Source organism: Nyctibius grandis, chromosome 8 (assembly GCF_013368605.1).
Source record: "Nyctibius grandis isolate bNycGra1 chromosome 8, bNycGra1.pri, whole genome shotgun sequence".
In the NCBI taxonomy this organism is placed as follows: domain Eukaryota; kingdom Metazoa; phylum Chordata; class Aves; order Nyctibiiformes; family Nyctibiidae; genus Nyctibius; species Nyctibius grandis.
In genome coordinates, this window is record NC_090665.1 from 1,547,247 (window position 1) to 1,560,482 (window position 13,236).

General features: G+C 44.0%; 1 protein-coding gene across 3 annotated transcripts in view; it reads left to right on the forward strand.

The window, feature by feature from the left end:
* The window catches only part of LEKR1 (leucine, glutamate and lysine rich 1), a 47,474-nt gene extending 36,777 nt beyond the window's left edge, over positions 1-10,697 (forward strand). For 2 of the 3 annotated variants that reach the window (XM_068406385.1, XM_068406387.1), the window contains 4 exons: positions 614-707; positions 3,640-3,792; positions 4,778-5,077; positions 7,905-10,697. In XM_068406385.1, the coding sequence (XP_068262486.1) occupies positions 614-707; positions 3,640-3,792; positions 4,778-5,077; positions 7,905-8,318 (961 nt within the window). In that variant the 3' untranslated portion in view covers positions 8,319-10,697. The remainder of the gene's footprint in view (positions 1-613; positions 708-3,639; positions 3,793-4,777; positions 5,078-7,904) is intronic. The other variant, XM_068406386.1, reaches the window with a different exon arrangement.
* The last annotated feature ends 2,539 nt before the right edge of the window (positions 10,698-13,236 follow it).

A 13,236-nucleotide genomic window follows, 5' to 3' on the forward strand; every position in this document is an offset into this window, starting at 1 on the left:
GGCATTAAGCTATTTTCATATTTAAAGGGATTGAATATTCCCTGTACTTTAGTACCTCCGTGAAAAGATATTACATGTTAATTTAAGAATGTTTCCTTCCTACTTAAACCCCAGATACATGAGTTGTTCCAGGTGGTACGTTGCTAATAATCTAAGTTACAAGAACTGAAACTCTCCAGGGCTTTTCCTCTACAAGCCTCACATAACAAACAGTAACTCTAACAATAGAAAGCACTCGATGGGTTTAATTCAAAACCTATTACAATTTTTAAATTCATGATAGTAATATTCTGAGTTCATTAAATACAACAATATCTGGTTTGAATATTATAACAGTTATTCGGTGTTGTTCAAAATTTGACTTGAGAAATATTAAAAATCCTTGAGGTTTAAAGATGTGTATGCGAAAAAAAAATCAACTATAGTATTTTCTTTAACACATAAAATTCATAAAGCATGTGCTGGCATTATGCAAACGCTAAGTAGTGATGACTGGTGTGGCTCCAGGCAGGATGGCTGGGCTTATTGCACAGAACACTAAAGAAAGAGGAAAAGACGAACCTTTGCCACAAAGGACTTAACGTCTTCACATACAAGTTTTTGTGGTTTCTAGGGAGTTAATGCTGATTTCTCATCAGAACAGAACGGAGCAGCTGCAGGAAACGTTAAGGCAGAAGATGCGGAGTGAAGATAACTGGAGGGAGAAGGTAATCCTGGGTGTGCAGTCGGCACCCTTTCGATTTCTTCTTTATTTTGGGGTTTTTTCAGTTGTAGTCAGCTGTCACGGGTCGGTACAGTAAGGCAGACACCCATCTCCTCGAGTGCAAACATGTCGACAGTATTCTTGGTACAAGAAGTTTTAACGGGTGGTCTCTCTGCGTAGGTTGGAACTGGGTGCAAAAGGTGTTTAGTATGAGCGTTTGTGGACTTGGCAGATCACAGAATCACAGAATCAATGAGGTTGGAAGAGCCCTCTGGGATCATCGAGTCCAACCATTGCCCTGACACCACCATGGCAACTAGACCAGGGCACTAAGTGCCATGTCCAGGCTTTTCTTCAACCCCTCCAGAGATGGTGACTCCACCACCTCCCTGGGCAGCCCCTTCCAATGGCTAATGACCCTTGCTGAGAAGAAATGCTTCCTGATGTCCAACCTGAACTTCCCCTGGCCAAGCTTGAGGCTGTGTCCTCTTGTCCTATCGCTGGTTGCCTGGGAGAAGATGCCGACTCCCACTGCGCTACAACCTCCCTTCAGGTAGTTGTAGACTGCACTAAGGTCACCTCTGAGCCTCCTCTTCTCCAGGCTAAACACCCCCAGCTCCCTCAGCCGTTCCTCGTAGTATTACTGCATTCTGCGAAGTCAGGCGATAATTTGTTCGTTGTCTTTTAGTACGTACTTGGGTTTGGGGTCTTCTGGGGAAAATTATTTTCATCTGATGTAAAAAATCAATGTGTATGCCCACTGTGTGTGCTAATTGGATGGGTTTCTCAGCTAATTACACAGCTGGTTGGCGTGTGGCAATGCAGCAGCTCCCCGTTTATATGGGGCTTTGAGCAGCCTTACCACGTAACGGCGATCTCGGGCAGCGGGACCTTTGGCTCCGCTTTCTCGTGTAGTTTTGGGTCACGCTGTGATGTTCTGAGCTGCAGGCTCTAACTGGGCTTGGAGAGTCCAGCTGGCAGCCTCTTCCAGCAGGGTTTGGAGAGCTGTTTACCATAAACAACTGTGAGCATGTAAACTTTGTTTTAATTCGCAACTTTTTCACATGAGCACAAAAAAAACAACCCAAACTGGGTATAATAAATCAAAAAAAAAAAATAAATCTGTGAAGGAGAAACTGCAAATAGTGTTGAATGATAACTCTGACTTTTCTGATTTCAGGCTGGCGTAATTGGTGACTAAAATTACTGTCTTTTTCTCTTTTGGTTCAGTACGTGCTAAGTGTCTGAAAGCTTTATTTAGTCTCAGGAAAATTTTTGGACTACTCGCAATTAGGATCAGCTACATTTCTTTTAAAGCTCCTGCACCTCTCTGTCGCAGGATATAATTTTAGAATGAGGTCACAGCGTCTGCACAATCACCGTGTGCTGTTGAACCTGACATTAAAACCAGATAAAGACTGCAGCTAGTGAGAGGGAGCAATTACGGCGTTGGTATCGCAGCCGTTAAAAGGCAGCGAGCGGCGAGAGCTCTAAAAATGTTCTCCTCAGACAAAAGAATCAGAAATGTGACAAAAGTTATCTTTTTCTTGGGTCAGCGTGCCATTGCATAAGCATAAAGTGTTCCAGTTTTCTATTTAAAATACAGATAAACCTTAAATTGTTTTAATGGAGCAACAACAAAAAAATCTCTCTTACAAAATTGATTGATGTAAACACTTGTTTTATGGATTTTTTACATATTAATGAGGGTCATATAAGTGGTTTTAAAGCAATTAACTGTTATTCTTTCTTTAAAGATCAGCTGCTATTTTATTTCCTGTTCTGGTTATCAGCTTTATTAGCTTCTAGTGTTAAATGTGAAAAATGCTTGTTTGTATAATGTTCAAAATGCACTAGTTTTTTATACTGCCTTTATTTTTTTTAGTCTTTGTAATCAAGTAGCCTCCAATGTATGATCTGCTTCTATTATAATATGTAGAGTTAATAAATTTGGTTTTCTATAAGTAGAATCCTAACTCCTGTATCTAATGATGTAGAAGATACATCTATAATAATAATAATAATCATCATTTACTTTGAGGATCTTACAAATATCCCCATTTTAAGCTAAACCTCAGTGGGGATTTGTGCCTATTCCATGCCCAGAATTGGATACATTTTGATTTAAAAAATAATGAAAATATTTCCAGTTTATCTTTTCCCCAAAAAGAATTGGGGGGGATTTATTACACTTTTGCCCATAATTAGTGTATGAAATTAGATATTGTAATTAAGCTCATTCTGGGCTTTTCTGCTTTTAATAATTTTAAGTAATTAGGCGAGTGTTGTGCATGTTTAATGTGCCTTTCATGTTCTTTCAGTGGGCGACAATTAAGTCCGTTAGGATTCAGCCTGCAGAAACATAATATTAGCGTCCTGGTTTGGGAAGAACATTTCTCCAGATACAGCCTTCGGTATTTCCTCCAGAACCCAGGCTTTGATTTTCAGGAAATGATGGCTGAATTTTCAAATTTGAATTTATACTATTAAATATCACAGAATCACAGACTGGTTTGGGTTGGAAGGGACCTTAAAGCCCATCCAGTTCCAACCCCCTGCCACGGGCAGGGACACCTTCCACCAGACCAGGTTGCTCCAAGCCCCATCCAACCTGGCCTTGAACACTGCCAGGGAGGGGGCAGCCACAGCTGCTCTGGGCAACCTGGGCCAGGGTCTCACCACCCTCACAGCCAAGAATTTCTTCCTAATATCTCATCTAAATCTCCCCTCTTTCAGTTTAAACCGTTCCCCCTCGTCCTGTCACTCCATGCCCTTGTCAAAAGCCCCTCTCCAGCTCTCCTGTAGCCCCTTCAGGTCTTCAGGAGCCCAAAGTCTCGCTCTGCCAAATTGCACATCGCTTCCTTTATGGCGCTGTGGAATGTGAAAAATATTTTAAGATAAGTTGCTAAATATCATTAAAACTCCTTGTTCCCTAGATGGAAATTGATCTGGCTAAAGGTGAAGCACGACACAAAGAAGCAATTCTGAAAGTCAAGGAGGAAGCGAGAGTGGAACTAGACATTGAAAGACAAAAGCAGCAAGAATTAATCACGAAATATCAGAGAGATCACGAAGAGCTCCAGAAGAAGGTGCGTAACACTCGAGAGAAAGGTTTTGTGGCAGTAGATAGTGAACTATTCAAGGAGTAAAACCTTCTTTATGGGTAGTCCTGTATCTAGATGATACAGTTTTTTTTCCCAGCCTTAGTACATGGCATATGTTTAATTTTTTTTTTAAATGGGACACGCTAAAAAGTCACTATTCTACTTAAAGTTGAATGGTGAGGAAGTTACCCCTTTCCTCGCATTTTCTCTGCCCAGAGTTCATCTGTGTCCACAGACTGTAGCTGTTAATTATTTTTAAACTGACATCATCATTTTTTTAAAGCTTTGGACTGTTTCAGACTATGACAAGTTGTCACAAAACCCTCCACACTGTTTTCTCCCTTCCCAAATGAATTCAGCCCCGATGGGGTAAGGTCCAGTGGCCAGTGAACTTGTAGGTCCGGGGGTTGCCTCGCACACCGTGGGCTACTCCCAGCTTCCCAGACCTGCAGGTGTTGAAGTTTGATACAGACATTGAAAATTGTACCTATAACCTTCGTTTTCAAAAGATTTGACACATTTCTTGGGAATTTTGGAAAAATCAAATAAATTTGATGAAATTATTGTTATTTAAAATTTGTTACATTACAAATGTTTTTTACAGTGTTTTAAAGAGCTGAAAATAAGAGTTTGGCTTAGTTCACTTCACAGATATTTGACTATAAAACCCCAAAGAAATACTGGCTTGCAGTAAAGAAGTTAAGTTTTCCCATTTTTACCTCTATTTCTCCGTTTCATCTTGGACATACTAATTAATCTCTCTGTTCTGAGTGAGTTTTGATTGATTTACTCTCTGATATCCTTTGAGGGTATTATGTAAATTTGAAGCAGGTTTTTTTGCCTCTGAGGTCATGTATGTTTGCATTTGTGTTTTTTTCCTGAAGTCAACATTTGTCTGATACTTTATTCTACGTATCTAAAGACATCCACTGGATGTAGGCTAATGTAATTCTTATCTAATCTAATGCAGATACCAGGATTAATATCCAGTGCCACCAACACCTTAAGGATAGAGACAGAAATTCTTGAAAAGAAGCTCCAAGATGCTCAGATCAAACTTGCAGAGAAAGATGAAGAGAAGGAAAAAGAAATTCAGAGCCTTAAAAGACTAATTACTGAACTTGAATTTCAGCTGACGATGGAAAAGAACAATAATGAATCATTTCTGGATAATATGAGGAAAGAAATTAAACACAAGTCAGATGAACTGGAAAAATTAACCCAGGAGAGGACACAGCTGATTCACAATTTGAGTCAAGTTCAAGAGGAGGTAGGACCATGCCCGAGGAAATGCCTTGCTATTTTTACTGAGACATGTGATTTCTAAAATCACTCAAAGCATCTATATTTCAGACCCTGTTATGTACTGGTTTAAAAAACATTGAAATTAAAAGATTTATAAAACAAGTCCATCATAATTTCATAAATATCGTGTATCACAAAATATGTGAAATCTTTAATTCAGCAAGCACTTAAACTAGTGTTTTATTTTAAAAAGAGATGTTTTTCAGGTCCTGCAAGACATTTATTTCTTAGCCTCTAGCCTTACATCAGGCTACATACACATGAGTAAGCAATAAAGCATTCTTCGTGTTTGTGAAGTAGAAGACATGGACATTTCTCATTACAGAATCACAGAATCAATCAGGTTGGAAGAGCCCTCTGGGACCATCGAGTCCAACCATTGCCCTGACACCACCATGGCAACTAGACCAGGGCACTAAGTGCCATGTCCAGGCTTTTCTTAAACCCCTCCAGAGATGGTGACTCCACCACCTCCCTGGCCAGCCCCTTCCAATGGCTAATGACCCTTGCTGAGAAGAAATGCTTCCTAATGTCCAACCTGACCTTCCCCTGGCCAAGCTTGAGGCTGTGTCCTCTTGTCCTGTCACTGGTTGCCTGGGAGAAGAGGCCGACTCCCACTCCACTACAACCTCCCTTCAGGTAGTTGTAGACTGCACTAAGGTCACCTCTGAGCCTCCTCTTCTCCAGGCTAAACACCCCCAGCTCCCTCAGCCGTTCCTCATAGGTCAGACCCTCCAGACCCTTGAACACAGGACAGCAGCAGCAATCCTCCCAGTGATCTGTCTTAGAGTGGACACAGTCCTGTCCTGAATGGCTTCTGGGGCAGAGCTTGTGTCTTTTAATGTGGGAGTATGTGTGTGCACCCTGCCGTGCTAACGGCGTTGTATCCCACCTCCCACCAGTAAAGCCACTTTCTGTAACACAGGAATGCATGAAAATTAATCAAATGTGAAAAGAAATTTGACTGATGGATGTTCTTACCACAAGCATTTGCTGAATGTTTGGAATATAATGGGAAGGGAGGAGAGAGCGCTGTACTGGTCTGTGAGAAATGTGAAAACAGTGGAGTCGGGGACTGGAGATAAGATTAGACTGGAATGTCCAGAGTAATTAAGTGGCAGAAAAAAACTGGTAAACAGTGGAAAACAAAACTCTTCAAAATGAATTAGGGCTTGGGTTGATATTTATTTCTTCCTTGAAAAAGGTTCAGAAACACAGTGTTAGTGAGGTTAGAATGATGTTGGCAGTCGTTCTGTCCTGTACCTGGGGGAAAGGCTCTCAAAAGACACGCGCTCTTCAGATATTGGTGAGGAACTCCAGCAGCGTAAGGAGCACACTGTTATCCTCAGTCATGAGATTCCACCAGCTCTGCTTCTGTTCTTAGTTTCCCCCACTCTGAAGCAGAAGTATATTAGGAAATGGGGAGATAAGAGTGGTTGAAAATTGAGACTGGTTTTAAGATAACCTTCGCAGCAGGATACTCCTCAGATTTGCACGTGACACTTCCCAGATAATTTCGTGGACTACCAGGGACCATGTGAGTGGCAGGGAAAGTAACATCTAACTTCCTTCCATTAAGTTGTCTGCAGAGGTAGGTATTCAGAGAATAAGTTATTTTGGATATTTACATCTCTCCCACTTCTACTTCTGCTCCTTCTCCAACAGCTCCTTCGCTTGCAGTTGGCACAGAGGTTAGACAGCCTGAGCACAACTTCTGTGTTTCCACTCTCCATCCACTACAGATACTTTGACCCAAGTAAAATTTTTAAATCTAAAAAAATTGGTCAACAAAGGACTTTTAATTTCTCCACCATTTTTCAAGTTTTGATGGGAACACACAGGCAAAAATTTAATAGTTGTAGTAACCTCTTCTTAGCTAAACAGAGCTTACCACCTTCCACTGCAGTGGGAACACACTTCTGTGCTCTGACTTTACTGACACCAGTATTTGCTCTTCAAAACATCAAAGAAGTGCTATTGAGATTCTCTTTCTTGCACATTTTCTTCCCTGTATGCACCCACGGTCATAATCGCATGGAGAATTTCAAATACCAATGTTTGTCCTCACTTCAAGGTGCTCTGTGATCTGACCTGGCACACAGCTCCTACTCTGAGCACTAAAGAGGTTTCCATAGCAAAGTTCTGACTTTTATGAATCAGTTTAGTGATGTTGTTTAGGTGTTAGTAATCACAGTGCAAAGTTTGTGAAAACCACTAGAGTGAGTATCATTTATCCCAATTATTTGGGAAATAAAAATCAGTAAAGAATGTTGGCACCAAAAATCAGTGCACAATTAATTTAAACTACAGAGGAGGAGAACTTCTTCTTGAACCAGTGTTTAAGAAAAGCCTGGACATGGCACTTAGTGCCCTGGTCTAGTTGCCATGGTGGTGTCAGGGCAATGGTTGGACTCAATGAGCCCAGAGGGCTCTTCCAATCTCATTGATTCTGTGAACTTCGTATCACAATGAAGTGGCTCGGTCATACTCAACCTCAGGACGTTGCTTTTTCCTTTCCAAGAGCAGCACTCCCAGTTTCCCCTAGTTGGAGGATGGGCAGGAGATCAGAAGTAACTTCTGATAACTTCCCTCGTGTTTTCCACTGTCTCCTGGGGCATGAAGGGTGTGTAACTGCTGGTGTGTGCCCTTTCAGAGAAACCAAAACGGGGAAGCAGTGAAGGGTTTGTACACATCAGTACCCTGCAGGCAGCCCTGCCTTTAGCCTGAGGAGGTCAAGCCACGCGTTTTGACTAATGGCATTCTGTGAAGCCAGTGTTTGTTTCTGTTTGCAGAACACTCTTCTCCAGGAAACGGTGCGCAGAGAGTGCGAGGAACGCTATGAGCTGACTGCAGCTTTGACTCAAGCCAGGGAACAAGTGCTGGAACTCAAAAAGCTCAGTGGAAACTTCCCGTTATCGCCGTGTTCCCTGGCTCAGGGCAGCCTAACCTCCTCTGCTGCCCTGCTCGCTGATTACGGACAGAAGAGCCGCCCGAGCGCCGGCGCGGGGAAGGAGATCAGCATCTCCGGGCAGTTTGGTATCTCAAGAGCTTCTAAGGCAGCCGCCTCTGGTAAGCGTCCCGGCGGCGGCAGGGTGGGCGTGCTGGCCCTCACCTCCCCCCATCCTCCACGAGGAAGGGCGGCTTCGCTGAACGAGCCCAGGAGCAGGGTTGCTGCAGCTCTGAGAAGACAACTGAGTCAGCTCTGAGGGCTACATGTGTGCACAGCACATGGGGAAGCATCCAGCGCATCAAGTGACCTTTTGCTTGTGGACTCCTGGCGTCACGCCTTAGCCCGTGCAATTCGTGCGTGTCTACAACCCCAAATTCAGTTAGTTTTATATTTTATTTATGCAGTGATGTGTCTTTGTCCGTTCCATATCCATGTGATTAAATGCTATATACACTTCAAGAGAAGAAAAGTAAAAAAGAAAACATTGTCTCTCCAAGAGGAACACATCTTCAATACATGTCATTAAAATAATTGCCAATTTCACATACTGTTTTCCCTAACCACTTTGTGGGAATTTTCCTATTCAGTCTGTTCTCCCATGTAACTTAATGTCTCATTTCTGGTGTAAAAATGTGATTTGTTCAGTCAGAATCAGATTTTTGCCATTATTTAATGGATTACTGTTATATTTGCAAATAATTAGGTCAGTGAGACTCGTACGTATCACGCAGCATGAAAATGTGGCAAATATGTGTGCCTTGGCAGGGACATGGCTTCCTCTGTGTGCCAGTCTTCAAGCTGTGCTAATTAACAAGGAGTTGAAGACTTAATAAGACTTAATTTTGTCCAAAAGATGGTTGCCTCTTGAATTTCATCAGGAAAGGGTCGATGTTAAGCATGGTTTTTAGCTTCACAGTAGACGTGCTGGAGTTCTCTATGAAATTGTTACGCAGGAGGATCAATATTTGTATTTTACTGCTGGATACGTGGAGCTGGGGTTGGTTTGGGAGCACGAGGAGCCCAGACAAGTCTCAGTTGACTTTGTTGGTGTGCACAAGTAGCAGCTCTTCGGACAGGGCAGCTCTGCTGTTGGTGCAGTCTGACAATGTGGAGAGCTGGGTGGGGTGAGTGAAACCACGATGGGCAACGCAGACACGGTCTGAGATTTTAGTTCCTATGTCACCAGATACTCAAGTGTTTTGGTCAGATAAACCCAAACAGGGCCAGTTTGGTGATAGTAACATGTTCTGGCGACAGCCCTACAGTCATCAGACAAGGAGAGGTGATGAAGCAGGCCCACGTCGGCCTGGCAAGTCCCTTGGGCAGAGGTAGACCTGCCACGTAGACCCAGCTTGGGCAAGGGCTTGGGCTGAGCTCCTGGGCCGGTGGCAGTGGCGCAGGGGTGGGAGCCCCAGTTCAGACCTACTGGTGCCCCCAGGGCCCTGAGAGTCACTCTCTTGAAGAACTGCTGTTCATCTTCTGAGACCATCAGCTCTGATGTGGACAGAAGCTTCATGGGACGTAAGTTAGAGGGTCATGGAGTTGCTTCTTCTCAAGACACTTTAATTGTAAACCCAAATACATTTATAATCACACCATGAACCTTGACCTTGTTATTCCTGAGTGATGAGGTAGTCCCATCTGTGACAAAATGACAGCAGAAGGCCATGTCTTGATGCTGGAGAAAGTCAGAAAAGGTTTGCTGAGTCCAGTGGCATAACAGGGACTGGATTTTATTCAATGAAATCAGTGGAAGAAACGACTGTTGTAGACGTAGCTCAAAAATCCTCTATTCACAAATTCCAAAAGCAACAAAAAATGAGTATTATAAAAGTTCCTGTGGCAGCTCCTGCTGCATAGAGGTGGTGCAGGTTCTCTGCCATCAGCTGGCAGGTTGAACGGACTTGAACTCGTATAGCTATGGAAGAGGTGTCATGGTGAACCCTGCAGTAGCTGATGTCCCTGGAATAGCTTTCACATCTTTGACATTTCCAATATTCCCCTATATCCCCTCACTTACAGAAACCCAGAACCCCTGCTGCTAAGCAGTAAGCAAATTATGGAAGTGTCAGGAAACCTTTTTTTAAAAACAATTAAATTAATTTCAAGGAAGTTTAATTTCAAGGACTAAATTAATAGTCAAGGAAAGTTTACAGAGTATTTCTCTTAACGGGATGAAACGCACCAGCAGAAAGGACCATGGAGAATGTCAACACCTAATTATGTCACGACATTTTCAGGAAATAAACCTTCCTGGAGGCCGTACGTCTTGGTCAACAGTGTCATTTATGGATGGGTTTTCCAAGTGCTGGACTCATGGCACAAGGGAATACTAAAAAAAAATCTCCAGGCTTGAAACAGCTCTGCCTCTGTGGGATGCTGACCCGCTGGCCGCAGGCAGCGAGCCATCCTTTCACTCTCAAGGTTACAATAAACGTCCCATGGCAACGGGTTGTCTTGGTCTTGCCTAATGCAAAGGCTTCTGTTTGCGTCCTGGACAGAGCTGGTATTGTTGCCTGGTCGAGAATAGCAGCTTCTACAGCCCTAAATCTTTCCATAAAGCGCTGACCCCGCTAGCAGGCTGCCAGTGTGCATACTGGGATGTCCACGCACTGACAGACTGTTATTGCCAAATTTCTGGCTGTGTTTTCACCCAGCAGGCTTCACTTCCAGAGCAGGTTCAAATATTTGGGTCTGAAGGGTCTGGAGGGTCTGACCTACGAGGAACGGCTGAGGGAGCTGGGGGTGCTTAGCCTGGAGAAGAGGAGGCTCAGAGGTGACCTTAGTGCAGTCTACAACTACCTGAAGGGAGGTTGTAGCAGAGTGGGAGTCGGGCTCTTCTCCCAGGCAACTAGCACTTCTCCCACCCCCAACACTCACCCGCTGTGCTCAGCCATTGAGTACAGACTCCCTCCAGTTAATAGTAAGACACCAAATCCCAGAATCAATGAGGTTGGAAGAGCCCTCTGGGATCATCAAGTCCAACCATTGCCCTGACACCACCATGGCAACTAGACCAGGGCACTAAGTGCCATGTCCAGGCTTTTCTTAAACCCCTCCAGAGATGGTGACTCCACCACCTCCCTGGGCAGCCCCTTCCAATGGCTAATGACCCTTGCTGAGAAGAAATGCTTCCTAATGTCCAACCTGACCCTCCCCTGGTGAAGCTTGAGGCTGTGTCCTCTTGTCCTAGCGCTAGTTGCCTGTTAAATTATCAAATTTAAAACAGTCAGGCTGCACCTCGTTATGGGTCATCCCATTTCCACTAAAAGTTGCCCAAAATTTCTGTGCTCTCTACAGATAATAGTGCAGAAAGAGTCAAACCCACAGCTGGTGACATGGAGCTGTCCTGCTGCTCCTTTGACGGGAGGTGAAATTATTGCTGGCCATACCTACCAAAGTGCTCGCCATGTGTGTCAAACTTTATTCCTGATTGATAGGAAATTACAAAATAAAGCAGCGATGTGCCTCATGTATTAAAAATGATGAACAGCTCTTTACCCAAGCTGGTGTGCGTGGTCGGGATCCCAGCCTGGCGCTTGCACATGGAGTTTTTCCACCAAGGAAGAAATTAGACTGCAGAAAAAAATAAAGCATCTTGGTATCTTAGCAGCATTAAAAGTATATGAAAACAGAAACCGGAGCCAGCCCCAGACTGTGAAACAGTACAACCAAACACACTTAGCGCTCGTGTGGGGGGTTTCATCCCCAAAGCATGGTACAAAATTAATTCTGATAGGATAATGAAAAGGATTCTGCAGAAGATTAATGTCGAAGATATTTTAACGCCGGAAATATAATTTGTGTGCTGGACAATATGAGCATCTGGCATTGCGCTGTGAACTGGTCCCAGATCATCTTCCAGGCACGCATGGCCAGATCCTGCAGATGGTTTTGGCTCATCCCTCCAGAGATACCCTCCATCCTCTGGAACAACGGCCCCACAAACGGTCCCTCCTTGCAGTTCTTCATCCAGGTTGGATGAGGCTTGGAGCAACCTGGTCTAGAGGAAGGTGTCCCTGCCTGTGGCAGGGGGTTGGAACTAGATGGTCTTTAAGGTCCCTTCCAACCCAAACCAGTCTGTGATTCTATGATCTGGAGCCTTGAGCGCCTGGTGAATTAAGGTCAGTGCCAGGATGTGACTATTTCTTCCCCATAAGCAAAGGCCCATCACTGAGCAGCCTCCCAAAGGGAGACTTGTTGTTCTACCAAGGTCGAGCCTTGTCCAGTCTTTTCTTAAACCCCTCCAGAGATGGTGACTCCACCACCTCCCTGGGCAGCCCCTTCCAATGGCTAATGACCCTTGCTGAGAAGAAATGCTTCCTAATGTCCAACCTGACCCTCCCCTGGCCAAGCTTGAGGCTGTGTCCTCTTGTCCTATCACTGGTTGCCTGGGAGAAGAGGCCGACTCCCACTTCACTACAACCTCCCTTCAGGTAGTTGTAGACTGCACTAAGGTCCCCTCTGAGCCTCCTCTTCTCCAGGCTAAACACCCCCAGCTCCCTCAGTCATTCCTCGTAGGTCAGACCCTCCAGACCCTTCACCAGCTTGGTCGCCCTCCTCTGCACTCGCTCCAACACCTCAATGTCTTACAAATCAATTTGTAAATGTCAGGAACACACAAAAGATGCCACAGAGCTGTTTTAACCTATAAAACCTGGTGTTGCTGGTTCCTCAAACCCACGAATTTGCAGAAAATGGTTTGGGTTGAGTTGGACTTAAGGATCTTAGAGCTCCTTCTCAACCAAAACAACCCTATGGTTTCCAAAAAGACATTTAATGTTTTGCAAGTTGACAGAATGCCCTGTTTCGACACTACTGAACGTTAAATTTTTATTTTAAATTTATATTTTATTTCGTTCAGAAAAAATACAGGAGTCAATTAGTGACTTAATTATGGCAAAACCGAAAGAAGTTGGCGTTCAAACGGAAAGCCGAAACACACAGGATTTCACTTCAGGAAACCCAGAAAGTTTCACTTTTCGTTTTCTTATTTGTGGAAATCGTAACCTCTCCCAGGGCAGGAAAGCGATATCATCTGGTGCTGAGATCCTGCACTGGCCATGGTGAAATGCCTCAGAGCTGCTGAACTCCTTGATGTCAGAGGGGAAGAACAATTGGGTCTAAATAAGCAGCTGATTGGTGTACACAGGAGGAAAGCCAGCTGCAGGCAG